Below are 27661 nucleotides of genomic sequence, written 5' to 3' on the forward strand. Positions count from 1 at the left end.
ATCTTTTGCAAACTTTTGTACCCGAGCACCTGTTTGACCCAGAGCGCAGGCGCGCGCGCCCCCTGTCGGTCACAGAGCGCGGACGCGCACGGACACGCCCCTGCCGCTGTGGCGCGCACCGACGCTCTTCCACGTCTCCGCTCCCGCGGGCCCAATGGTCGGAGAAGGCTGCGTGTACGAGCAAGGCCGGGAAAAAACATGGCGGCGCCCGTCTTAAGAGTGTCCACCCCTCGATGGGAAAGAATAGCCAGGTTCCTCGTTTGCCTCTTAGGAATACTGCTGTCCATGTACGCGTTTCACGTGGAAAGGGAGAAATCCCGGGATGCCAACTATCAGGCCATGTGTGACTTGAGCAACTCTATAAGCTGTTCCAAAGTGTTCGGCTCAAGGTAAGTGAATGAAGCTAAGCTAATCGGCTACCTCCACAAAACCCGCCTACTTTTATAGCATTGAATCAGAAGAGTCCGGTAGTGCTGCTGCTTTAATGTGTATATTATCAGTCAGTAACTGGGGAGTACAATGGGCATGTGTTTAATGGGTTCACCAGTCCAAGTGAAGTCGCTTAATGTGGACCAGTATAGTGACCTGTCTGTGTGTTAGCCACCCAGTTAAGTCAGTATGACACATAACTGTGTATTGCTGTTTTTATTATTACTATTAAACCATTTAGTATTTCGTTGCAACGTGTAAATAACACGACTTGAGTAAGTTGAATGGAGCGAACTAACAGTTAAGGAATATGTGCTAAAGTCTAGCTAGCATTGATAGCTATTAATAAGTATTCGGGATAGGGGACAGGGATACAAATAACAACATGAGAGAGTTTGTGTTTTTTTGACCTTGTAGCAGTCGCTATTGTGGCTGTAGACTAAACAGATTTTAATTGCTGGAAGGAGTTTGTGTAGAACTGTAATTTAACTAGCCACCTAGCCGCTAGCTACCTAGCCTTTTAGCATAGCTACCTAGCCACTTAGCCCAGCTACCTAGCCTAGCTACCTAGCCGCCATAGATATATACATACATGTATACATACATATATGTGTATATATACATACATACATACATACATACATAGATATGTATAGATATCTATGCCTAGCCGCTAGCTACCTAGCCACTTAGCCTAGCCACCTAGCCACTTAGCCTAGCTACCTAGCCACTAAACCTAGCTACCTAGCCACTTAAACTGTAGCAGAGAGATAAGACTCTAAAGGCTCTAAATATACACAACAGTTTTTTATTAACCGGGTTGTAGTTTATTTTTGGATCCTGTATTATATTTTCTGTTAATTAATTAGTTAAACCGCTTCTATAAAACTGCTAGGCGTTGCTAATGTTAGCAAGATGTTAGACTGACTAGGGTTCTGTTTCTAAGGCGTTTCCACACAGTGGATATTTATTTATTTATTGTCGTACCTGGTGGGTCTGAAATTCCTGTTTATAAAAGTATAATAAAGACGTTGATTAGTCTGTAATTCGAGTACAAAATTCTTTCTTGCCAAAACACCTTGAAATGTGTTCAGCATTAGATTTGACACAGATATATTTTCATTTGCGAGTAATTTACCTACGTGGAACTGAGGAGGGTTTTTACTTACAGCTGATATTAACAATCAGAGGACAGCCCTCTATCTGACAGACATGTTCAGGCTGTCACTTTCAGCTTTACAACCTTGTGTTATGGATAGATGAAGGTTTACATACTGGCTCAATCGTATCACCTGTAGATGAACTGTTGTATGTATTGATTCAACCCAGTGTGTAGTGAATGTTCTCGGCTGTAGTCTGATCTCTAAACGCAGGCTGTTGAGAAACGAAGCAAGGGTTCACTGATCGCATCTTTGATACGATGTCTAGGTCTGAGTCACGCTCAAATCTGAACCTGAGTGCTCGATGACCTCCTGACGGTAACCCAGCCAAGCTTTCGTTCGAAGATTTATTATTCTTTTAATTATTTTAAAGACAGCAGAGGTGTGAAGGTGACATGATTTGAGTAGAGAAGAAAACACAATGTGGCATGCTGTTATAGGAAAATAATCAATGACAGGTTCAATTTGAATGGGACCAAACACTTCAAAGTGAATTATTTTTCCAATCACAGCAAAGTGTTTTATTTTTCTTATACCTCAGCAATATGCCAATGATTAAAAGATCACAAATTCAAAATCTGTCTATCTTTATGTGGAGGATCTGCCATACAAATTCCTATGAATTATTTGTTACTATAAAAATTAGAACATGTTAGCACAGTCATGCTAATGTAATCCCATCATTTGAAATGTAGCATGCACTATTGTAAGATCTGCTGTGATAGAAAATGAACTCGGATATGAAAATTCACCAGTGCCTTAGTATGAGACAGTTTGTGTCAGTATTTTACGCCGTGACACGACACACACCATCCCTCCCACCGGAACGGTTGTAGAGAGTTGCTTGATTACTGCCGTGATCAGATCGGTATCAGATATCGTCTCTGATATCAGGATCACTTTGAACAGCAAAAGTAAACTCAGCTTCATTTCAGCAGGCCAGGCTCAGCTCTCAAGACCTGTTTCGTTTTTTATTCAAACTTGTATCCACATGTGGAAATTAGAAGAGATGCTCGGTTAGATCTGAGAGTCACTGATGTAGCGACCGTTTTGCAAAGCAAAATAAATGGTGGGCCGCAATGTAACGGGAAAGATCACGACTAACCTTTCACTTCAGATTCACTTCCACAGATCAGCTTACCAAGTCTATTTTATTTATGTCGTCATTATGCCCTGGCATGCGAGACTCTCACTGCTGTGTATTTCACTTAATGGTATCTCGGGTAAAGGTTCGTCTGGATGGCTGTGGGACGATTGTGTAAGGATGGCAAGAGAGAGGCTTTTTATCTAATCCAAGCTGGAGGTTTTTTGATTCTGCATCACTGGTTAGTCCTTGACCAAGTCCTTGGTTAGTTAGAATACTACATATGTCCATGTGCAAGGAGAACTTGATAAATGAACTAAAGATGGAACCTATTTGTTATGTTAGTGTATCAGACTAATATGAGCAGAAAACGCTGGATTGAATATCGCAAAAAAAAAAAAATCCAAATGTGATTTTGTAACAAGCAATCATTTATGGTAAATTTATACAGCAAATTTGTGTTTGTTATTGATTTTTTTTCCTTTCTAATTATATTTTTAAATGTATCTTGCAAGAAAAATGATACTAGATTGCAATTTATTTTTTTAATTTAAATATCTGTCCAATTTTGCATTTATTGTATTTATTTATGTTGTATTTATATTTTCTTTTTCAAATAAGAAGCTGCTGTTTTATGTAAGACGTATTTGTCGGTGTGTATTTCATCCTGCAGGGTAGAGTAATGTTCGAGCAAAACATATTAAATCTAGTGAAGTGTGTCAATTAAAAAAAATCGTAGGAAAGGAAAAGTGCGAGTTTCGATCAGACAGCAGTTTTTTTTTCTCTCACAGAAAAAAGTAGGGGGCAATCGCAAGTAGGGGGCGTAGGGGGCGATTGCAAGTGTAGTAAAGAAGGAGGAATGAAATAGAGCTACTAATAAAACGCAGTAGCCGAGTCTTTTAGAGAGTCTCCCACAATAGTGTTGCAGAGAAAAGAATCCGAATCGCTTATTAATGAGTTTGTTTAAATAATAAGGAAGCTGGAAACGAACCGTTGGTGAAGTCACCTGTTTAACCAGCTCAGCCTGTGTTTTATCACATCTTCTATTTAAAGGATGAAGAAGTCGGTACAGCACGTAAGCTCCATTCGCTCCTCTCCATGACACGTTAACAAGAAAGAAACACAGAGAGTGTTTATTATTGATGCTGACCGTTAATTCCTTATGTTTGGCTGCGCTACATAATAAAGACACTACAAACCATTATTACTACAAGATGTTATTTATAAAAACTGACAGAATATTGAAGGCACTATTTCCCACACCCAAACCTGTCAAATCGCCTTTTACTGAATATCACTGAGGCTGATTGATATAATCGTTTGTTGGATTTTATCTTCTATTATTGCAGAATCCTACAACGTGCATACTGGGTTTTTTTTTCCGTTAAGCTTTATCTGGGATGTGTAGTTTTAAATTGAAACTGCTGCAGTTGATCGTAAGCACGAGAACAATTCAAGCAGAAAACTAACCAGTGATGATGTTACAGGTTGCGTAATGAGATTTCACCGTATGGTACAGACGCAGGAATACGATTCACTTATTATTTTAGTTTCCCACTCACTTAAACCACAGTTCATCTAAATACAGTCGTATGCAAAAGTTTAGGAATCCCTGAAAATTTCCATGATTTTCATTTATAAATATTTGGGTGTTTTGATCAGCAATTTCATTATGATCTATCAAATAACTGAAAGACACAGTAATATTTTAGTAGTGAAATGAGGTTTATTGGATTAACAGAAAATGCACAATATGCATCAAAACCAAATTAGACAGGTGCATAAATTTGGGCACCCCAACAGAAAAATCACCGATATTTAGTAGAGCCACCTTTAGCAGAAATAACAGCCTCTAGACGCTTCCTATAGCCTGTAATGAGTGTCTGGATTCTGGATGAATGTATTTTGGACCATTCCTCCTTACAAAACATCTCCAGTTCAGTTAGGATTGATGTTTGCAGAGCATAGTTGTCAGGGGTTCCTAAACTTTTGCATTCGACTGTATATATCTTTTCACCCCAAACTCTCATGGTCCGTGTTTTTGATGTGTGTGATCTGTGGACTGTTTGTCTTGGCTTGCACGTATCGGCTTGTGATTTTTATTTGTGAAGAGCTGATGACTTAGAAGATTTTTTTGCATGTTCTTTTTTATTTGACAGACAGACAGATAGACAGACAGACAATACAGAAGTCTTCACATGTTCCCGCTGAGCTGGTTTGCTGTTTGTGTTAATAAACATTGTCAACAAACATTTGTTGAACTGCTGCTCTGTGGTTTCCATTCCAGTGTCTGTCAGCAGATCATCACCAAAGGAGGCCGCTTTCTATAGCAGGGCAGATATTTGGGTAAAAAGCTGAGTAGCTGAAAGTTGGTTTATTATCAGTTATTTCTTCTTCTTTGGATTGATTAAGCAAACACTTAGGATGATTGTGTAAGATATAACATCAGATCATGGTCTGGAAATGTTGAACATTCTGCATCTTGCTCTACTGGGAACAACGTCTTTTGGGATTTTACACCGAATTTACAAATAGGACGTTTACATCTTTGTCTTAATCCTGATCTCAACCCAGAGCACTCAGAGAAATTTTGTTTTGCATCAAGAATTTGTAGGTTGCAGCAGTTAGTTTTTTTTTTTCTTTCTTTCTTTCTTTCTTTCTTTCTTTCTTTCTTTCTTTCTTTCTTTCCTTCTTTCTTTCCTTCTTTCTTTCTTTTTAATTGACAGACTTTATTCATATTACAGTGTACAAAGATGATACTTAAAAAGAATGGAGATATATGTGATCGAGGTCTTTGCTCTCATTTAGAACAAGGGTCAGTAGGTGTTCAGTATTGTCACGTTTGTTACCACGTGGAAGTGAACCTTCTTATGTGTAGGTGTCTTTATTGCTCCTCCTTCTCCTTCTACATCTCGTTTTAGGATTTAACCCACAGGTGTACAAGTCAGCTCCACAAATGCCTGTGAGAAGCAGTTTATATGTCGAGGCTGTTTGTCTCCACACCTCTCTTTTGTAATCCTTCTTTAAGTTTGATGCATAGTTAAGTTTGTTGATGTCCAGCTGCCTTATATCCCAATTAATATTTCGGACTGTATCATCGGGTTAGTCCCGAACAGACTTATCCGTTACCCGTAGCTATAAAAATAAAACCGTCTCCTCTTTGCTACGTATTTTTTGTCAGCGTTTGACAATTTGGAATCTTTGCAGATTTTCTTTGACTGTACGAAGGACACGGTATGAGACGTTCTCATTGGGTTTCTGCTGCTGCACACCTAGGCCTAACGTTCTAACACTATCGTTTCACACTGTACGTGTTTTTGCACAGTAGTACAGGGTTAAGGCTTCAGTAGTGCTGCTAACTCTGATTCAGAGCAGGTTTCATAACCACAGGTAACTCTTATTCTAAACTCCAGGTGTGAAACTTTTCCTTTGCCTGGAGATAAAAGAAATGACGATATCCCAGAGCCCCTTATACTAAGCCGTGCCATCACCAGGACACAAACTCTGCATTATTTAAGAGAGGGGGAAAAAAAAGTAGTGAGCTTTCTCAGGACATCAGTTTGTGCTTTTCATTGCCACTGTTGGTGCTGTAGCAAAATCACACCACCATGAAGTATGTTACATACCAAGAGAAAACCTTTCCCTTGTAGTTAAACCTACTTTTCATGAGTTCTTCTTATCCCACACATTATATCTGGGCAGCTGTTCCTCAGGTAATAATATACTATACAGATTTGGGACTAAAGGAAGACCAGTGCTTGAAGTCCATCTTTATCGATGCAGTGGCATGATTTGTGTATCAGAGAGGGGAGCAGGAACATGTGTACTTGCTCCATCACATGCCTCCACACATTGACAATATCAGGTAAGATTAAAGCCCTCCGAAGCACCGCTTTCTGCTGCTCAGGTCGCTTTATAATCCTTGTGAGTGCTAAATGCGATGCTCTCGAGAGTTTCTCGTGCCCAAAGTTTCCCTTTATTCATCTCGGATGACGTTATTAGGGCTAAAGGTGACGTTCGGCTTGCTCAAGGGGAAGCTCTGTTCCACTTTGATTATTACATTTTACTGCCTCTTTCATCATCTTGTGACTTATTATTCAGGCCACAGATTTCTTTGCTGTTCTTTGTGCTCCAAATAGAGAAGGCATTGATATTAAACTTTAAATAAAATGAGGACTGTCTTTTTAATTTCCATTATAAACCACGTAAACCTGTCCATGTGTTTTTCTCTTTTTTTTCCTGTAGATGGGGTCGAGGATTCGGTTTGTTGGGGTCCATCTTTGGTAACAACAGTGCAATAAATCAGCCAAACAGTGTCTACGGACTGTTGTTTTATGTCTTTCAGCTGTTATTAGGTAAGTAATTGACCTCAGCATGCCTTTGTTTGTTTTTTGAAGGGCAGCCAAGGACTCTATAGTATCGTTCACTTTTTAGACATTTGCTGGATTTACCCTTTATACTGATCCAGAAACAGATTCTTCTCACTACAATTCTTATAATAAAATCAAGAAATCTGGCCTCCTACCAGCATGAAATGACACCGTTTTAATTATGTCAGTCTTGGGGGAATGAACTAATCAAGAGTTCTCTACTCAGGGTCTAGTGTAGACACCCCTCATGATGGAGTCGCCATCAACATGCAACAAAAGTTATCCGTTATCAAGAAGGTATCGCCTAAACTCAAACATTTTTCCAGTGGGCCTATATTTCTGCCTTAAACATACCACTTCTTGTTTCTTGCTAAAGGAAAAGATGACGTTAGATAACTTCTACGACTAAGTTTGTGAAGAAGAGGCGGGAATTCTGGGCGATTCTGCAAGCAGCAAATTATAATGAAAACAGATTGATGCTTTAAATAAATACAGCTTGCAGTTTTTTTTGGTTTAGTTCATGCCCGAGGCTTCACATAACCAGACCAGGATATCGTGATATAAAAAGCAGTATTAACTAAACAGGGGTCATGAAACACTGAGTTATCATTGTGAGAATTTTATTTCTGTTCTGAATGAAAATTAATTAAATAAATATCTTGTATAATCTTGTAAATAACCCCAATCACAAATCCATAGTGATTGCTAAAGCTGCTTAATCGGATGTCATCTTTACTTAGGCCTGTTTTCCTTCAAACGTCTCATTTTCCTGCCATGCAGACGGAGAACTCTGTTAAGAGAGAGTTCACTGTTGGACATCCTGAAGGTGCAGCATTTAGATGGCTGAAGATCCCAACTAGGAAACTTCATATGTGGAGTTTAATATCTTGGCACAGCAAACTGAACCACAGATGGAAGGGTGGGATGCATTTCTTATTGTCGCTACAACGAACATGATCTTTTGACATATTTGGCCTGGTTATAATTATGTGAAAAGATTTCACCAAAATACTGCTTAAATAGTTAAGGGTTTAAACCACACAGTTCTCAAATCAAACCTCATTCCGTAGTCGGCATGAAACCGGTGGAAACGGTATCGTCGTCTGCCTCCTGGACTTCAGTTCGAGTTAAATGACTCACATCTCACGTCGTTTTTCTGTCACATCTCTATTTTTACTCTGTTTCTTTCTCCTTCTTCCCCTGAGAGCTCGTGGCATTCGCTGACTCAGACTCTCCCACATGTAAGGTTTCCGTGACCAGCTGATAGGACCATGAGTTCCACCGGATCTCATCTCGTCTAACATCACACACCAAAACACGACACGCAGCACATTCTCACGGATCGTCTCAGCAGTTTGATTTACCACAGATCGATAGCGAATGCATTATACAGGCTGAATAAATCCACATTTTCAGTTATTGTTCCCCGTCGACAGGAAATTGTAAAAGGGGGTGTGGGATAAAAACACGAACAAGTCCAATCTTACATAATTTCCACCCAGTATGAAATGCGTAACATCGCAGAAAAAAAACTAACTCAAAATTTCCGTTCCTCTTTATCTATACAACATATGGCTATTAATAATCATACATACATTACAGACACGCACTTCAGTCATACGGTCATCCGACACTACTAGCGCCGTACATTTAATCTATTTATTTTTCCACTGTACACTTTATTTTATCTGCTTCTATCTCATTTTTATTGTTTCATTTCATTGTGTATTCTGTTTAACATATTTTATTCGGACAGTCAATAAAACGTTTCACTGCACGTCACAACCATACAAACGTGTATGTTACCATTAGCGTTCTTATTTCAATATATTTAAATAGAGCTTGTTTCCTTCTAATAACCTGTTATGTCCAGGTTTTTAATAATATCCGTCCAACAGAAGGTACATTCACCTGGAAACATTTATTGATGAATTTCAGTTTTAATAAACTTTTTTTTAATAAAACTTTTTTTTTTATTTTTGATCCCCCCCCCCAATTTATGGGAAATGCTCTAAACTCTAACGCTGTATCACTCCAACGCTTTAGCTCCGTCTCTCCTCGGCTCTTTGTGCGCTCGCATTCCGTTAGTCCCTTTGTCCTTATTGCAGTTTTGCATCTATGAATAGATTGACCTTAAAGGAGAGAAGAGAATGCAAAGGGCTTGTGTGTACTTGTGTCATGGTAGTGCCACTTGGAGAAAGGTCACATCTTCCCTCTACCAGCATGCCGATGTTTCTCCGCGGACGTTTTCACTCTGGAACAATTTCATTCCCCCCTTTTTTTTGTGCTGTGATTAAATATTTACTTACCGTATGAACTAATAAAGTAGTCTTAGTGCAGGATCGATAATGTTATTATAATAAAGTGCTGCGTGTATTTTTGAAATATCTTTGATAGACTGTTTTTTTGCGGGGGGATGTCTCCAAATGGCTGAAATAAAAAGCTGAAAAGAATTCGCCTAAGTCTGTTTTTAAAATACATTTAAATAGAGGTAGATTAGCAGTTTTCTTCGAAGAATCATTTTAATACTTGCTATTGATGTTTTTAATAGGACGCCTTAAAAAAAGAAACACAATGTGGAAAAGAAATAAATCATTTAAAAAATTTCAATCAACTGAACATCAGATGCTTTAACTTTTAGGTCTTTGTGTTAAGACCTGAAGCACAAGCATGGAGCTCAAAATGTTCCTGCTCTTGGGATCAGATAAAATGAGTATTTGACAGTCTTAACATTCCAGTGTTTGTTTTCTGATGTCATTAACCAGCCCGCGTGTGTGTCCTTTAGGCTTGACCGTGAGCGCGATGGCCGCCCTGATTCTCATGACCACGTCCATCGTCTCAGTGATAGGATCGATGTACCTGGCCTACATCCTCTACTTTGTCCTGAAAGACTTCTGCATCATCTGCATTACCACATATGCACTGAACTTCATTCTACTCGTGCTTAATTACAAGAGGCTGGTCTACTTGAACGAGGCCTGGAAGCAACAACTAAAGCGGGACTAAAAGGAAAGAAAAAACAGAAATACAAGGATAAAAAGGAAAAAAAAAAAAGAAAGAAAAGAGAAACGTGACCTCCGAACATTTGACTTGCCATCAGGAGACCTTTCTTTCAAACCAGTGTCTATTCTGAGTTTAAAAAAAAAAAAAAAGAGGAAGAAAATACCCAATCTGAAGAGAATTAAAATCCTAGAGCCACAGATCACAAGTTCATTCGTGTTGACAGAGGAAGGATTTAATCAGGAAAAATAATTGGGGGCTGTTCAGGGGTGGTGTTATTTTTTCATTTTTTATTTTTTTCTTTCTTTTCTTTTTTTTTTTGGTTTTTGGTTCTCGCTCACGAGGGATGGGTCTAGTATTAGCGCCGTCAAAGCACTTGCAGAGAAACAGCTCCGAGTCCGGACAGAGGAAGTGAAGCGAAGAACAAAGCGAACAGGACGAGTGTAGAAAAGGAACAAGCCTGTCGCATGGTGCTTACTTGAATCCAGTGGAGAAATCTCATTCCTTTGTAGAACGGTACATCAACTGAATTATGACCTTTTTAAGTGAATAAAAGTGCATGATCATGAGGTTTATGTACAGTTCACAGAGGTAATTCCATTAAAAGACCTAAAAAGGATAGAAATTGTTAAACAAATAAATTGTAATTTTGTTTACAGTAATTTTTTTTATTTTTTTTTCTCTCTTTTTTTCCTCTCTATCTTTTTTTTTTTTTTTTCTTTTTTCTTTTCTTTCTTCCTTTTCGTTCTTTCTTTGAGTAAGACCACTAATTTTAAACTGAGACAATTGTGAGATGGTGTCTTTAAGAGATCAAAATCATTATATCATCTACAATTTTGTTTTATCCTGCAGGTCTCTAGGTAGATATTGTGTTAGTTACTTGGACGGTTTTTGTTTTATTGTTTAAAAAAAAAAAAAACAAAATACAACAACAAAGTAAAGCAACCTTATGTCTGACAAGTAAAAACAAAACATGTTTGACTTGAGATGGTTCCACCTTACAGTTGTGTTGTAGATCTGCACCGAGCTCTCACATTCCAGTTTTTTACTCATTGTAGCGATTTAATAGGCATCTGTTCAGTTTGTTAAGTTTAGTCATCGTTTGTTTAAATTAAACATAAGAAAGGGGTAAGTTCTACGCTAGTCCTAGTCCAGGCATTGTGTTTGTTTAGGAGGGGACTCGGAGTCCACGGTGGTGAAAAGGCTAAGTGGTGAAGGCGTCTGCAGCGCGGCGCGTTCTTCTCTCTTCGACCCTGCTGAGACAGCTCTTCAGACAAGCTCCCTTTTCTGTACTCTGTTGTAAATACTCTTGTATGTCAGCATTCCTGTACACACAGTAACATTCACTAGAGAATAATGTGCCTAAAATTTCCTTTTTTTTTTTTTTTTTTTTTTTTTTTTTGTCCTTGACTTGAAATGTGTTGTACTTTAAAAGTATTTCATTGTGTCCCCTGTTTCTTGTGCATTATTGTGTTTTTCAGCTTTTCCCGCCCACCTTCAAAACCTTCAACGATATACATTGTTTTCTTCAACTGTCACTAATCTCATCATACGTATTCAAGGCCCTTGTATAAAGATACACATGCTTTAAAGTCGGGTATCAGTTGCCACTTTTACTCTAGTTACGTCTATGTACTTCGGCAATAATGGTGTTAAGTCTGTTACCCATTCACACTGCTCTATGAAGACTGTAAGTCACATACGTAACTGTGGTTCTGTGCTCTCCAGCAAGGTTTAATTTGGAACCAGATGAGCTAATGCTAGCAAAGTTGTGGCCTTGAGACGGCGACTCCGTACGTGTAACCTTATAAAAAGTCTGCACCTCTTCACACCTGTCCGCTAGCAATTCTTTTCACCACGAATGACCGAAACGGCACGACTAACCTTACCACGGCCTTCGTTTCTACTTACTTACATTTTATTTGGAACTATTAGCAGCCATATATCAGTCATCACGAGGGGTTTTAACATCTCTTGCTTGCACACTGCCACTAAATAATAGACAGTGCTCTTAAGTTCTTTTTAATAATGACAGCATAATGCTGACTGAAACTCTGATACTATGGTGTTTTCAACAGTTGGTCACATGACCATATAGCTGGCTAGAACGTCTGCATAATGCTTGACAGCCTTTTTTGGGGAAGGAGATTTGTTCTGCTGTGCGCTCATTGATCTGAGTCATAACTGATGGTGATGGCCATCTTGAATACTGTCATGTCACGTTGAATGGCAGTTGGAGACATGCTTTGTCCGATGGCAACCAGTAAGAGGAGGTTGTTGCTGAACCGTAGCACCAAAAATTCATTGCGTGTCTACACCTTTACAAAAATGCCAGTGTGTTGGGATCGATCCCAGTGTCCTGACTGGGGTTGATAGATGTGCCTCAGTGTTATCCGCAAGAATGGCAATGCCCGAGAAACGCACTCGTTTAGCCAGTCGTGCACCGATGCGTCTTTCCCATGCAGCATAAGAGAAAAAATGACTAGTGACTAGTCCTCAATATTCACACAGTGACGCATAATGATGTCATAAGGTCGAGGTTCTGTATGTTCTTGTCGAAGGTGCCCTCTGGTCCTAGACAATTTAACTTTATTCATTGGAGTGGTGAACAGAAGATGACTGTGATGTTGCATGATGTGACCTTTTATAGGCTACACACATGGGCTCAGGGTCACAAGGTGGTGATTTTGCTATTGGTACTCTGACTAGAAACAAGCACACTTTTGAAGTTCTAGTTTTGAAGTTAACGTCCCACCTCAACATAGTTTGGTAGACCTTGTTTTACTGAACATTTCCAGCTTCTACCTCTCAGTGTTTCCCCTCAAGTCTTCCCCTTCGAATTCTTTGTATTGTCCGAGAAAGACCGAGAAAATAAGCAAGCGGTTCTGCTTAGCCCCGTTCCTAATTTTCTAACTTAATGTCTCTCAGTGACAAGAATGTCATGTATAGATGCATAGTGTGTTTTGGTTTGGTGTGGTGTGTGTGGTCCTGTTAGTAGCCTGCTGTTGAACTGAATGCTTGATGAAGCTTATTTGCTCTTCAGCCAAGTCATATTTGTACCATATTCACGCAAACCTGATAAAACTTTTATGTTCCTACTTTCAGGAACTTTCAATAATAGTCTAGAACTGTCAAAGGTCTAGTCAGAGAATTTGCCGGTTTGGAAACCAAAACAGGGGGGCACGGTGGCTTAGTGGTTAGCACGTTTGCCTCACACCTCCAGGGTCGGGGTTCGATTCCCGCCTCCACCTTGTGTGTGTGTGTGGAGTTTGCATGTTCTCCCCGTGCCTCGGGGTTTCCTCCGGGTACTCCAGTTTCCTCCCCTGGTCCAAAGACATGCATGGTAGGTTGATTGGCATCTCTGGAAAATTGTCCCTAGTGTGTGATTGCGTGAGTGAATGAGAGTGTGTGTGTGCCCTGCGATGGGTTGGCACTCCGTCCAGGGTGTATCCTGCCTTGATGCCCAATGACGCCTGAGATAGGCACAGGCTCCCCGTGACCCGAGGTAGTTCGGATAAGCGGTAGAAGATGAATGAATGAATGAATGAAACTAAAACAAATCCAATACACTAAGTGATGAAGCTTTCAGAATCTACAGGAAAGTACAGATACCATATTGTCCTGATTGGTTGGATGTTGGTGGTTTGTCTAAGTTATTTTTTTTTTTTGACGATGCCATATACAATCACAAAATATTCTGAATATTCGCTTAACCGTAAGGTTAGTTGTCTCTTGCCGCTATCTAGTAACTATGTCATTGTGAGTCCCTGAACCTTGTCCTTGTCTTTGAAGATTTTCCAGCAGTCAGCAAAACCAGACGTAAAACCCACCCTGTTCTTGAATAAACATCGAGGAATTGAATAGAATGTACTTCATACTCCAAACGTGAAACGATGACTTTCTTGCATTCGTTCTTATCCCGAGCTCTTTACTATACGTATTCTGTGTCACTTACGGGAAAATCAACACGGCTAAAAAAAAAAAATCGAATATGTAGAGTGCAATCGAATTTGTCGGCGTGACACACAACAGTGAACACACACACACACCGTGAACACACACCGTGAACACACACCGTGAACACACACCGTGAACACACACCGTGAACACACACCGTGAACACACACCTGGAGCAGTGGCCAGCCATTTATGCTGTGGCACCCGAGGAGCAGTTGGGGGGTTCGGTGCCTTGCTCAAGGGCACCTCAGTCGTGGCCTACAACTCGAACCTACAACCTTAGGGTTAGGAGTCAGATTCTCTAACCATTAGGCCACGACTTCCCCAAAGGGTTTTCGCATATCCTAGGCTATTATGAGCCTGCGTGCATACACAGCGTTTCCTCCTGAGATATTTAATATATAACGATAATGTTATGATGGACCACGCCAAAAGTGAGAAAGTCGCATCCGGTTTATACTTCAATAAAAGTGCCTTCTGTTTGTGCTTCGTTAGATGAAACTTCCTGAGGGGCAGTTAAGAATAACTACAGTGTTCTCTTATACATTCAGTATTAGATTCTTCTCTGGGTGATTATATACCCTGCCATATAAACACACACACAAAAACAACCCATATGCTTTTATACGTTTTTACCCTACTCCTTTTATCCCATTACCTTTTCGTTTGTCATCTTGAGCTGTGTACGTCTTTTGGATTTTTTTGGTCAGGAGAACGTTCACGTCCATGTTTAGGAAGCATGTCACTGTCAATCTACGATAAGGATTTGTGTGCCGAATTCGCTAGGATATGGCAGGCACAATCCAACTAATCCATCTTGGAGGAAACTGTGTACAGAACCTTAACTTAACTTTGTCATATATTTAAGAGAGAAGAGACGGTGGGTAGATTTCATGATTCCTGAGACAGAAATCTGGGAAGATCTTGTGGAAGACGTTTGTGTCCAGGTTTTATTCGAAATCCAAGAAATAAATGTTTTAAATCAAAACGGAAACAGGGACGAGGAACGACAAGGAACGAAGGATGACGGCGGAGAAGATTTGGATTAAACGGATTAAAATATGTGAAGGAGAAGCCCAGACTGAACAGCGACAGTACAGTGTCTTTATGTGGAACTGGTCTAACATTAAAACATTCCCTCAGCTATCGCTTCTCTTTGTGCTCTCTCTTGTTCAGTCGTGACGTTTGTAAGTAGATGATCTGGAGCCAGCTCCTGCCATGCAAAATCTGAAATGTTTTAATGATTAATAAGGGTGCATTCATTAGCCTGTGATGTTCTGATGCAAGAAAATATGTTTTATTAGCCATTTGTGTATTAAAATATTTATGGAGTGTGGTTAAGTGATTAAAGATTTATTAAACCATGTCACAGCACAGGATAAAAAACATGATCTGTTAGAGCTCATTTATAGCTGAGGGAAAAACCACAGGACCAAAAAAAAAAAAAAAGGTATTTTTCCTATCTAGACATTTATTATAGGATCCAACAAGTAAATGATTTGTTAGGTTATTAGTCGATGAGTCCTTTTTTTCCCCCCCAGTGTTGTATTTGCCTCTAGTTCTTCAGAATATATTATATATTCCCATCATGTAAGACATGGGCGAGAGTTTGCTATCTTCTTATTTCAGCTGGAGTTCATGGGGAATGAAAATTAGGGTGAGACGTATTCGTGTCAGTACACGATGCTGGGGGAAATGATGGAAATGAAATGAAATCACATACAGGAAATGGATTTTTATTGAAAGGGAAAAAGGATTTTGAAGTTGTACAAATTTGTTAGGTGTCACATTTTCTTACATAAAACAAAACCCCCAAGAAAGTTTTCATGCAAATCTAAAAGTAAATTAAAGCCAACGTTTAAATCCATATGAAGCAGACTGGATTATAAAAAGGGTAAACACCATTGGTTTTTAAAAAGCCATTTATATACAGGGTTTCCGCAGGGTCATAAAAAGTCATAAATTTAACAAGAATTTAAGGCCATAAAAAGACATAAAAACGTCCGGATTTTCCATACAAGGTCATAAAAAACATTTAGCCACGTCTTATATTGATATGCTCGTCCATTAATTTGTTCTTCAATCAAAATGCGCTCGCGGCGGCAATGGCATTCATTTGTTTCGCCTGTTGTAGTTCTGTATGAGGAATCTGGGTGGTATCACACTGGTATCACAGCGTTCCAGAACTACAAGGTCCATGCAGCAGCATACAGACTTGTCGGAAGGACTTTCACAGAAACCCGCGCGAACTCCGAACATACTGTATCATACTGAGTCACTGCTTAGTTTAATTGAAATCATCCTGGCTATCACAATGGGAAAATGTACCTTTAACGATCTGTGGCTCGAAGACGGTCGCTAACAATCGGTATCAAGCCTATTGCACTCTGTGTAAGAAGACGTTGGAGCTGTCTAGTTTAGGCATAAAAGCCTTGAAGTCGCATGCAAAGTCGGAAAAGCATATCGTTGCTGTAAAAGGCCTGCAGCGGGTGCAGGCGATCCGTCACTCTTTAAATAATAAAACTTGTTACTTTCAATGAAAGTCAATAATAAAGACTTTTGAAAGGAATTTTAATGACTGAAGTTATTTATCGTAATTCGTGTAGGTCATAAATTCAAATCATAATGGTCATAAAAAGGTCTTAAAAAGCCTTAAATTTGACTGATTAAACCATGCAGAAACCCTGTATATAATTGATACACATAAAAACAGTCTGTAAGCCTCAAAGGTCTTGCACTTTGGTTTTTTCCCACCGAATTCTTCCCAAGCTTACGCCCAACTTTATCGTTTCATTTAATAATACGGTCATTTCATCCAAAGGTCAAATAAAAGCAGGACTACTAGTAAATCCTGGTCCAAAGACAAACCAAACAAAAGAATATCAAGCCACTTAGTGAGTAACTGGTTAGTAAACCAGCCTAGTGACATACAGTGTCTTCACTCGTTAGCAAGGAACGTGTTCCATACGGAAGAGTCCAGCAGGCTTAAATGGTTTTTGTTTTCCAGAATGTGTTTGAATGTAAATTATATGTGCAGATGGAAATAATTGTGTACAATCTCAATTTTACAGCACAGGCAATAAAACATAGCACAATATTCTCACACACTGAACAGCACTGGCAAATATGCATGTATGCATTTATTTGCGTGTTTTTTTCTTTTAATAATAAAGCAGAAGGAGTTGCTTTCAGGGTCGGGAACAAGGATGGAATGTCTGGATTGGCAGGAAAAAAAAAAAAAAAAAACAAAGAACTGAAACGCTTATAACCGAATGCAATGAAATAACATTGTTCATAGTCTTAACAGATAAAATGTCTTATTTTGGCACTGAAAGCAAAATGTAAATGTGAATCTAAAACATTATTAGAGGAACCGAACTGCCGGTTTGAGATCACGCACTTTGTTGATGCTACAGTGATGAACGCTCATCACATGCATGTTAGGAGACTGAACTTGGATTCTGGGACCTGAGGATGTGATGAGAACAGAACATACAGTGCGGCTGTGTAGTTTCTCTGTAGATCCAGCGTGAGGAACGTGGCACTGTTTGAGCAGCACTAGTGTTATTAACCTCCTACGTTAACTCCTACAACATTCCTGACATTCCTGCTGATATGTGCTCGGTAAGATGAAGTGCTTTCTGTCTGTATTATAAACCATGTTAAACATGTAAATTCTTCCTGAATTAGCAGAGAATCAGAAACAGAAATCTGATATTTAACTTGTTGACATAAGCATAAGGCACCACTGAAATATTTTGACTCGTTTTCACAGCTTGTATTTGTTCACACACACACACACACACACACCCACACCCTCTCTCACACACACACACACACACACACACACCCCCACACCCTCTCTCACACACACACACACACCCCCACACCCTCTCTCACACACACACACACACACACACACACCCCCACACCCTCTCTCACACACACACACACACACACACACACACACACACACACACACACACACCCCCACACCCTCTCTCTCACACACACACACACACCCCCACACCCTCTCTCTCACACACACACACACACTTTCTCTCACACACACACACTCTCTCACACACACACACACACACTTTCTCTCTCTCACACACACACACACACACACTTTCTCTCACACACACACACACACACTCTCTCACCCCCACACTCTCTCTCACACACACACACACACACACTCTCTCACCCCCACCCCCACACACACTCTCTCTCCCTCTCTCTCTCACACACTCTCTCCCTCTCTCTCTCACACACACACACACACACACACACACACACACACACACACACACACACGGCAGCCAGGGTGGAGTCTTCACAGACAGGGGTATTTAGTCCATGTGGACAGGGCACCTGTTTCGTTGGCGATCCTCCAGTAGCGCTCTTTCAGAAGGAAAGCTCCTGCTTTAGGCTGCCGCTGCCGGGTGAACACACCCTTCTTGTTGCCTGTCACACGAGTGATACCTGCAGAGAGAGAAAGGGGCTTAGCTGAGGAATAAAACAGATTTAATCCTGTTATAAACATAGCGGCGTGCGAACATTAGGGGTGCAACATCATCGCTATCTGTATCTGCTGAGTGCCAAATATTCCTGTATCTGAGGAATATACAGTATGGAGCAAACGTTTTACTGTTATTTGTACCAGTCTTTACTATATCTGACAAAATTCTGTTGGATAATTTAAAGCAGGAACGAAAGAAAGAAGAAATGAAGAACAAAAGAAGAAAGAAAAAATAACTAACAAAAGAACAAACAAATGCATGTTAGAAAGAAGAAAAGAAAGAAAGAACAAATGAAATAACAAATGAAGAACAAAAGAATAAAAAAAAAGAAAAAAAATAAGGAAAGAAAACAAACAAAAGAATAACGAAAAATAAAAGAAAGAAGGATCACCTAATTTAAACCCCCTGCGACCCAGAGCAGTGTGTTAAAGAAACAGATTTATTCTCACTCCGAACTACCCCGGGTCACGGGGAGCCTGTGCCTATCTCAGACATCATCAGGCATCAAGGCAGGATACACCCTGGACGGAGTGCCAACCCATCGCAGGGCACACACACACACACTCATTCACTCACGCAATCACACACTACGGACAATTTTCCAGAGATACAATCAACCTACCATGCATGTCTTTGGACCGGGGGAGGAAACCGGAGTACCCGGAGGAAACCCCCAAGGCACAGGGAGAACATGCAAACTCCACACACAAGGCGGAGGCGGGAATCGAACCCCCAACCCTGGAGGTGTGAGGCGAACGTGCTAACCACTAAGCCACCGTGCCCCCCAACAGATTTATTTTCTGCTCATTTCACACACACTACATTTTCAGATGCATCCCTCAGGATCCCAGTCCTCATGGTCTCTAGACTCAGCCAAGTACCATTTCATGTTTAATGTTGTGGAATGTTCCTGAAACATGTTTGTTTTATCACTTATTTTACAGCAGCTATGTGTGTGTGTGTGTGTGTGTGTGGTGTGTGGTGTGTGTGAGTGTGGTGTGTGTGGGTGTGGTGTGCTAAATTTCACTGTCTACGTGATACTGCTCTTATTTGGATTCATGCAGTTGCTAAATTGCTCATTTCAACACGCTCTACTACTTTTCTACTAAATATCCGTGTGACTAAGATCCTAACCGTGTCACTCATTTAACCTGCTGAGAATCTCACTCAGCCTCCAGGCAGATCAAATTATTTCTCCACTTACACTCCGAGAGCCTCTGAAACAAGAACCAGTCCAGTCACATTTCTATGAGGAAGTAGTCCATGTTCTAGAACTACGACAGCTAATAATAATAATAATCACTAATCGGTATAAAAGGAAATGGTTTTATTTTTATTTATTTTTTTACCCTGAGCTGTCATGAAGTCAGCGAAGTTCCAGATGAGTTCTCCTACGACAAAGTCCTTCCTCTTCTGATCAAACACTCTGTGGTAGTTCTGCAGGACGGTTTTCTGGTACTCCTCCGTAAACATCGACGGAGGATCCTAGGGGAAAACATATATATATATACAAGGCGATATCTACCTGGAACAGCTTAACAAACTATACACACACATTTCACCAGAACGCCTCGAAACGTTTTATTTAACTTCTTGTAAAAATCATGTTATGTAAGAAATCAGATGTTAATGTGCTAAAACTAGGTCAACCTGAACGTGACTAAAACCTTGCTAGCTTTTAATAATAGAGAAACAATCAACACAGACACCAGCTAAATAAAATCTTTTAATATATAAACTTTTAATCTATAGATTTCAAGACGCATTTTATTTCAGGAAGGTCTATAATATTCAGAACTACATGTATTAATTTCACCATCTTGAGGGTTTCCCCTGAGCCGCTACGTACTCGCTTTCGTCCTGCACAACAGAATCGTTACTCACATTGTGTAGGCCTGCTACAGCGTCTGCTCCGTACTCGCTCTGTATGATGGGTTTCTTGTATTTTCCGTACCAGTCGTCAAATTGAGTGCGCAGCTGGATGGAGATGACCTCGAGATGCCCAGGGTCATGGTACCAGGAGAAGTAGCTGTTCACACAGATCACATCTACGTAGGGAGCCTGAAAATACAGTCATGGCCAAAAGTGTTGGCACCCCTGAAATTTTTCCAGAAAACTAAGTATTTCTCACAGAAATGTATTGCAATTACACGTTTTGCTATACACATGCTTGAAAACAAACTTATTTATCCACAATATTGAAAGGGTGCCAATAATTTTGTCTGGCTCATTTTTGTTGTTTTGTGTGAAATTGTCAAATTTGCTTTTTCCTTTTGTTTTTTTTTGTGTTGTTTCAATACACACAAAGGAAATAAACATGTGAATAGCAAAACATGTGTAATTGCAATACTTTTCTGTGAGAAATACTTAGTTTTCTGGAAAAACTTTAGGGGTGCCAACAATTTTGGCCATGACTGTATACAGTAAACATTCTGTAAACCTGTGTATGTTTTGCAAGTTGTATTTGTACTAAAATGAAATTAAAGACACGTCCTTACATTTTAATATAAAGGACATCTTAAGGTAAATAAATCCTTGTTTCTTCCTGAAACTTCTAGCCATAAAACCCAAGCCAGTCATAATATAGACAGATTGTTAAAATACAAAGGGAAATTCCTGCAAATTCCGACAAACCAGCCATCTTTTGAGAACCAACCATCCTCTGAGATGCATTCTGCCAGCCAACCTCATCTTATCACGCTACATACTCGTGCTGATCATATCATCATATCATCCAACAAAATCGCACAATTAATTATTCCTTCCTTGCCTCATAGCCATAGATAGTCAGGACAAAAGGGTTCAAATGAGTTGTATTTAGACTGTTTTAGACTGAACCAATTCAAGCTATTCGACTTTTAAGTCAATTACACTGTAATAACTTTATGAACAATAAAAAAAAAAGCCAACGTTAATATAACTTCAACGAGCTCTCCATCAAACATCTTATTAAACCACATGATTCAGTTTCTAGAGAAAAGCTCCCTTTAGCGTTAATGTAGTACGACCTAGAAATGACCCAGAAGCTTTAAAAAAAAAGATTGAAAGGCTTGAGTAAGTTAATATTTGCTCTGGATTCTCCTTGTTGTAATCGTTGCTATATAACAACTATCGTCTTATGGTAGAGTAAACGATGCTGTCTGGACGAGACCACATGATCTCAGCACTTTTAAAAAGAAGCGGTTTTAAAAAGCTGAGCTGTTTATAGACGTCTTTAGAAAATACACAGAAAAATCAATATACACAAACTCAAATAAGCAGGATTGCTAACCATAGCAATTAGCTTATTAGAGTTCCTGAAGTGGCTTGCGGGCATGTTGACAGACGTGATACCAAGTGTGCCGTTTCAGACTTGGTCAGCTCTGGCATGAGGAAGTGAAACTGTGCTGGCATTTCTATTAGCAGTGAACACAAATACATCGTGTCTGTAGACATAATACTGTGCATACATTATGGTCACTTTACCATAAACTAAGAACACTCAATACACACCTGCTTCTTTATGTAATTATTCAATCAGCCAATCACGTGGTAGCTGCACAGTTCATTGGTTTCATCATCAAAATGAGCAACTCATGCAATCTCTGTGACTTTGACGTGGTCATGGTGTCAGACAGGCTGGTTTTGAGCATTTCAGAAACTGCTGCTCTTCTGGGATTTTTACACATAACAGTCTCTAGCCTCTAACACAGAATGGTGTGGTCTAACAAGCCTTGACAGTAAGAGGACAACGGACATGCTGATTTATGCTGACACGAAGGCTAATTCGATTAACCACTCTGTATAACCACGCTGAGCAGAAAAGCAATTCAGCACATCCATGAACACACACTTGTGTGTGACTGTAGTAGGTTTCTATCTCACGTTCGTTCTTAGAGTCATAGACAGAGTCAGAGAATACAAAGGTCATAAGTATATTCATATAAATGACCAGAAAAGACAGAAGCAAGAGCTGATGTAAAATAATAAGCGACAAATCAGACTCACTCCTTGGTCTCTGGCATAGTTACTGTCTGTGATGAAGGTCACCGGACGCGTCGGATCCAAAGATTTTGTGTATGTTATCAGTTGTCTGCAGAGGCAAAAGAAGATTGTTGCACTTAGGGTTTAAGCTGGCTTTATAAGAAGCAAACGAATGCATTTTGTCTATAAAGCATTTTCACACTAGCGTTAAGCTAGCAGATCAGAACAGGAACCACTCGTTTTTAGCCGTAATGTCACGCCAATGAAGACTGAATGACTTTTTGATTTGGCTGCTTGGGAGAAGGAATAATCCTGACAGGGTGGCCTGTGATTGTGCTGGTATTTGAGCTCTACCTGTTTAATGTTGTGTCTGAATAAGAGACGTAACGTGTTAACATCTGATCTGAATGCATTCCTGTAGTCACTCAACCCGAACTGGATCCACACACACACACACACACACACACACACACACAAAATAAAGAAGGTTTACTACAGTAAGCTTCATTCCTTAGCTGTATGAATGTGAAGATGAAAAGATGAAGGACACGCACACACACAGGGACACGTACACACATTACAGAAATGCTGTCCACAAATCACACACACTTCTTTCGCCCAGAAGAATTTAACACCTTTCACATGCTCAGCGGAAACTAATCAAGAAGTTTGAACTCAAGCCAAAATCCTTCCACAAGCCTTTCTATGACAGGAAGTGAGGGTTCAGGTTTAAAGGATAAAGAGCGGATACATTTGCCTGTTCAAGGAAATGTTTTGATTCAGCTCATTTAAATCATTATCCAAGTGGTTCACCAGCCTCAAGGCAACAAAGACGACAGGAAATGGGGGAAACATCTGGAAAATTGACTCTGAAAAGTGATATATATATATATATATATATGATTATTAATATGCTTTATAATCCTTTGTATAATATGTTATAAAAAATCTGTAGTTATTATAAACCACCTAAACCACCTTTATAAACTAATAATATCCTATGAAGAAGAATATCAATAACTAGCATGAATAAATCTATTTGGGATCTTTTCTGAATGCTGCTCGGTATCTGATTTGATGTAATTCGCTGTCTTTGTACAACTTGAGCGAAAAAGAATGAAATACAAGATGATGTAAAAAAACATTCCTTAAAAAAAGGATGTTATATTGTGGAACTGTAAACAATATATGTCTTAAGTAGAAGAGTGTGACTGAAATAACATCAAATAAAATTAGTCGATGTTCTTATTACGCTAAATATGTATTCATACTTGAAATAGAAGCCTGCAGGAGGCATCTCAGCCGCTGGCTCGTTGGCTACAGACCACATGACCACAGAGGGATGGTTCTTATCCCGCCTCAGCAGCTCCTTCATGACGACAAGGTGATGGGCCAGTGATGTATTATCGAAACTGCGTCTGCGGAGGAAGTGAATAGTTACAATTAAACAAATCAACACCTCAGTCATGTCGTACTCAACACAGCTTGTTACATCTTACATGTCTTTGATGCCCACTCCGGGGGACTCGTCTATAACCACGATGCCATGGCGGTCGGCCATCTGCAGGATCTCCTCAGCATACGGGTAGTGACTAGTACGGAACGAGTTTGCTCCTAACCACTTCATCAGGTTGAAATCTTTCACGATGAGAGGCCAGTCAAATCCCTTTCCTCGAATCTACAGCACAAGACGAAACGTTTACAGGATTAACTGCAGCTACTAGTTTTTGGAGCTGCAATAATTGTTCATCATCCATTTTTATTAAAACGAGAGTGTATTAGAAGCAGCACATGCTTTTTGGCATCTGGTATAACGTGGGCTTAGAAGAAAGAAAAAAAAAGCATTCATTTTGGAGTACCCAAAAGCTGCATCCTCGTATGCACTATTCTACAACGTTGTGTCGTATAAACAGTGTGAGTACACAAGGAAGTGAGGAAGGTTGGACACTTAATGCAGTGTTCTGTTTGAAATGATTCTATCCTTCTATAATTCATGGACTATCGTACATAGTATGTCATTTTATCACCAAACAATCAGAGACCCAGATTACTGATTCACTTAAAACACACTAAATAGTTTAGACCAGCTCAAAAGGTTGTAATAAAATGACTTTGCTGCCCTCTAGTGGTACTCACGTCTGAATCCTCGTGCTTATTGACTCCGTGGAAGTAGAAGGGCTTGTTGTTAATGAGGAACTGTGTATTGGTGACACTGACGGTGCGAATACCCACCGGCAGCGTGTAGTAATCCACATCACCGCTCTCCGCTTTGAGCTGAACCTGTGTGACCCACGGATAATCCAATCCATGTCAAACATCTAAAAGTGCTCACTGAGGCATCTGCTACATTAATGCGACTGTATTCATTCATAATGAATCACATTTATTAAAACGTCGATACTCGATGCAGATGCAGATGCTACAGCCAGTTTCTAAACCACAAAATCACACACTTTCTCTCACCTCCATGGAGTACAAGTATCCTGGGTTCTGGCTCATCAGATACGGCCACCACAGGTTGACTTCGGGCACTTTGAGAACTCCAAGGGTTCCGTTAGCATTGGCCACACATCGCTTGTCTTTATCCATAAGAGTGACCTTCACAGAGGGATTGGCACTGCCCCCTGGTGTCACGTTGTATTTCACAAACCCTACAAACAAACACAATCAATCATCTGCTCATTTTGTGAACAATCCATCCAATCTTCCAACCATTTGCTGAAGCTCTTATCCTACACAGCGTCGCAGGGAGCCTCAAGCCTATCCCAGAGTACCCAGGGAACAGGGCAGGACTACCCATCACAGGGCACAAAACACACACCAGGAAAAATTTTGAGATGCTAATCAGCCTAAAACTCATGTCTTTGACATGGGCAAGGAAACCAGAAAACCCAGAGGAAACCCTCAGAAAATTGTTATGATTATACTTTGCTTTACAAATCAAAGTTGATACAAGATGAAAACATTGATACCACTGACCAGTACTGTCTAAGAAGGAAGTAGTCACAGTGATGTCATCGATGTACACCTGTGGCGTTGTGTACAGTAACACAGAGCGATGTATTCCCGCATAGTTAAAGAAATCAAAGTTGGTGTTTTGAACGAAGTAACCTGCAGGATATCTGGCAAGAGAAAAATAAGAGAATGTTTAGCATGAGTGTGTGCTGTTCATGTAGCGTGTTCATGCCGGGAAATAACGAGAGGTTCGGTGCCGTACTGGTACCCAGATGGCGCTCTATATCCAAAAATATCCAATCTATACACAAATGATTTTTGTCATGTTAAAATCAGAGGTCTTAGTGTAATAGTGTAAAGTGCACAGCTCTTACCGCGCAGGATCATTCATGTACTGGATGGTTCCCGGTGGAAGAGTGTGCAGGTCCAGTGTGTTATTAACAGCGATGGTGATACGACATGGCATACTCGCATCCATCCGGACCGCATCACTGATATTCGCTTCAAAGGGAAGATGGCCGCCCTCATGCTCCATCACCTTGACCCCGTTCACCCACTGGCAACATAAAAAATTTGCTATCTTTTACTGAATAGTAATGAAACCTGTTTTCTGATTTTGTATTAGCTACAAGAAAGAGTTTTACTTTTTGCATGAATAATTAAAGCTTCATTATAATAAATACCCTCTGTTTGTTTAAACAAACGATGGCTGCATTTCCAAAATAATTATCACCCTTCAAAGGACTTCAAAATGATTTTGTATGCGAGTCCTACAACAAGAGACTTGTCTTCAAAGAAAAGAACTTACAACCACTGCATAGTAGTGAGCACTTCCAACTCTGAGCATAATCCTTGTGTCCTTGTTCTGAAGCCAGCGCTGAGGGATCCACGCTTCCCTCTCGTACCACACCCAGCCGATGAAATCTCTCAGTTTAGGGTCCTGAGTTAAATCGTTGAAGCTGGAGGGTACTGGCATGTCAATGACAGGACCAGACTGGAGTTTGACACAAACACATACAAGGACACAGTGAGAATTAGTCCACAATGCTCAAGCTAAACAATTTGCCGACTTAATTTAACACCTTTTGCAATGAATTCTGTGATGACGTGCTGCAACATTTGGTAGCCTTAATGGTGAAGGTGTTGGGATACCAACAAAAGCTGTATAAAAATGAGATAATGTAAGTCGCTCTGGATATAAGGGCTTCTGCTAAATGCTGGAAACGTAATTGAAATGTTTTGGGGATGTGGTAGCCTTCTGGTGAAGGTGTTGGGCTACCAATCGGAAGGTTGTGAGTTCCATCCCGGGTCCACCAAGCTGTCACTGTTGGGCCCCTGAGCAAGGCCCTTAACCCGTAATTGCTCAGTTGTATAAAAAAAAATGAGATAATGTAAGTCACTCTGGATATAAGAGCGTCTGCCAAATGCTGGAAATTTTTCTCATAAGCAGAACAGAATTGTCTCGGCATAGCAATTTCAGGATCAAACCAGGAACCCTGGTGCAAAAACTTGGTACATTCCAGGTGATAGAGCCTTGCTACACCAACATGGATACATGAAAAAAGTTTGCACACCTTTACTACCAAATAAATAAATAAATATATTCTTGGCAATTAATTCAATTATTTTCTTTCTTTCTTTCTTTTTTTCTGCAATGCTAACCCAACACTTTTTGACAATACTCCACCCCAATAACTATAACACTTTGTCATATGGTGAAATATCGTGATGTAATAATATTCTGTCATATCGTCCCTCACCATTGCACCTATTTACCTCTGATAAAGGACGTTTGAACCAAAACTGATCGAAACCCTGGTTCCTGTTGGGAGAGAAATCAGCTCTGAAGGTCCACAGTCCGTTCAGCACCTTCAGCTCCCGGGACAGAGACTCCTGGGGGAACAGAATCCCACCGTCTGCTGACACGCACAATGTCCACACAGCAGCAACACACACTAAACGTACCAGCCACATTTTCAACACTTTTTGCTTGAGTGTTGCAGAGATGTTCTGTACATTGACACTGTGCGTTTTCCACTCCGCTTCCGCTACATTTCACATGACACACGGACCACGTGACGCATGGACCACGTGACGAGCGCCCCACATGACGCGCGCTACTACTGTGCTCGAGTATGCGCGGTTATGCTAACGTCAACGGCGCCGCCATCTTGAATGGGTCATAATGTCACGTGTAAGCGTCTTTAGTCAAGTTTA

The 27661-nt window shown here is 40.1% G+C and overlaps 2 protein-coding genes across 3 annotated transcripts; one reads left to right on the forward strand and one right to left on the reverse strand.

The window, feature by feature from the left end:
• Nucleotides 1-94: 94 nt before the first annotated feature.
• Nucleotides 95-11635, forward strand: vkorc1l1 (vitamin K epoxide reductase complex, subunit 1-like 1). Its single transcript, XM_060863608.1, has 3 exons — nucleotides 95-389; nucleotides 6919-7028; nucleotides 9829-11635. The coding sequence occupies exons 1-3, from the start codon at nucleotides 199-201 to the stop codon at nucleotides 10047-10049; spliced, it is 522 nt and encodes a 173-aa protein (XP_060719591.1). The 5' UTR covers nucleotides 95-198; the 3' UTR covers nucleotides 10050-11635.
• gusb (glucuronidase, beta) lies at nucleotides 4963-27515 on the reverse strand. Of its 2 annotated transcripts, XM_060863607.1 has the most exons (13): nucleotides 27221-27515; nucleotides 26253-26438; nucleotides 25819-26000; nucleotides 25469-25611; nucleotides 24953-25140; nucleotides 24626-24769; nucleotides 23989-24167; nucleotides 23761-23907; nucleotides 22514-22598; nucleotides 20411-20587; nucleotides 19876-20011; nucleotides 18378-18488; nucleotides 4963-4997 (listed from the first exon to the last, which is right to left on the reverse strand). In XM_060863607.1, exons 1-13 carry the CDS (start codon nucleotides 27416-27418, stop codon nucleotides 4978-4980), a joined length of 1896 nt encoding a protein of 631 aa, XP_060719590.1. In that variant the 5' UTR covers nucleotides 27419-27515; the 3' UTR covers nucleotides 4963-4977. The 2 variants fall into 2 exon arrangements, with proteins under 2 accessions (XP_060719590.1, XP_060719589.1); XM_060863606.1 differs by lacking the exon at nucleotides 4963-4997 and having other exon boundaries at nucleotides 18288-18488.
• Between the last annotated feature and the right edge of the window lie 146 nt (nucleotides 27516-27661).

This window comes from Tachysurus vachellii, chromosome 26 (assembly GCF_030014155.1).
Source record: "Tachysurus vachellii isolate PV-2020 chromosome 26, HZAU_Pvac_v1, whole genome shotgun sequence".
NCBI classification, from domain to species: Eukaryota; Metazoa; Chordata; class Actinopteri; order Siluriformes; family Bagridae; genus Tachysurus; species Tachysurus vachellii.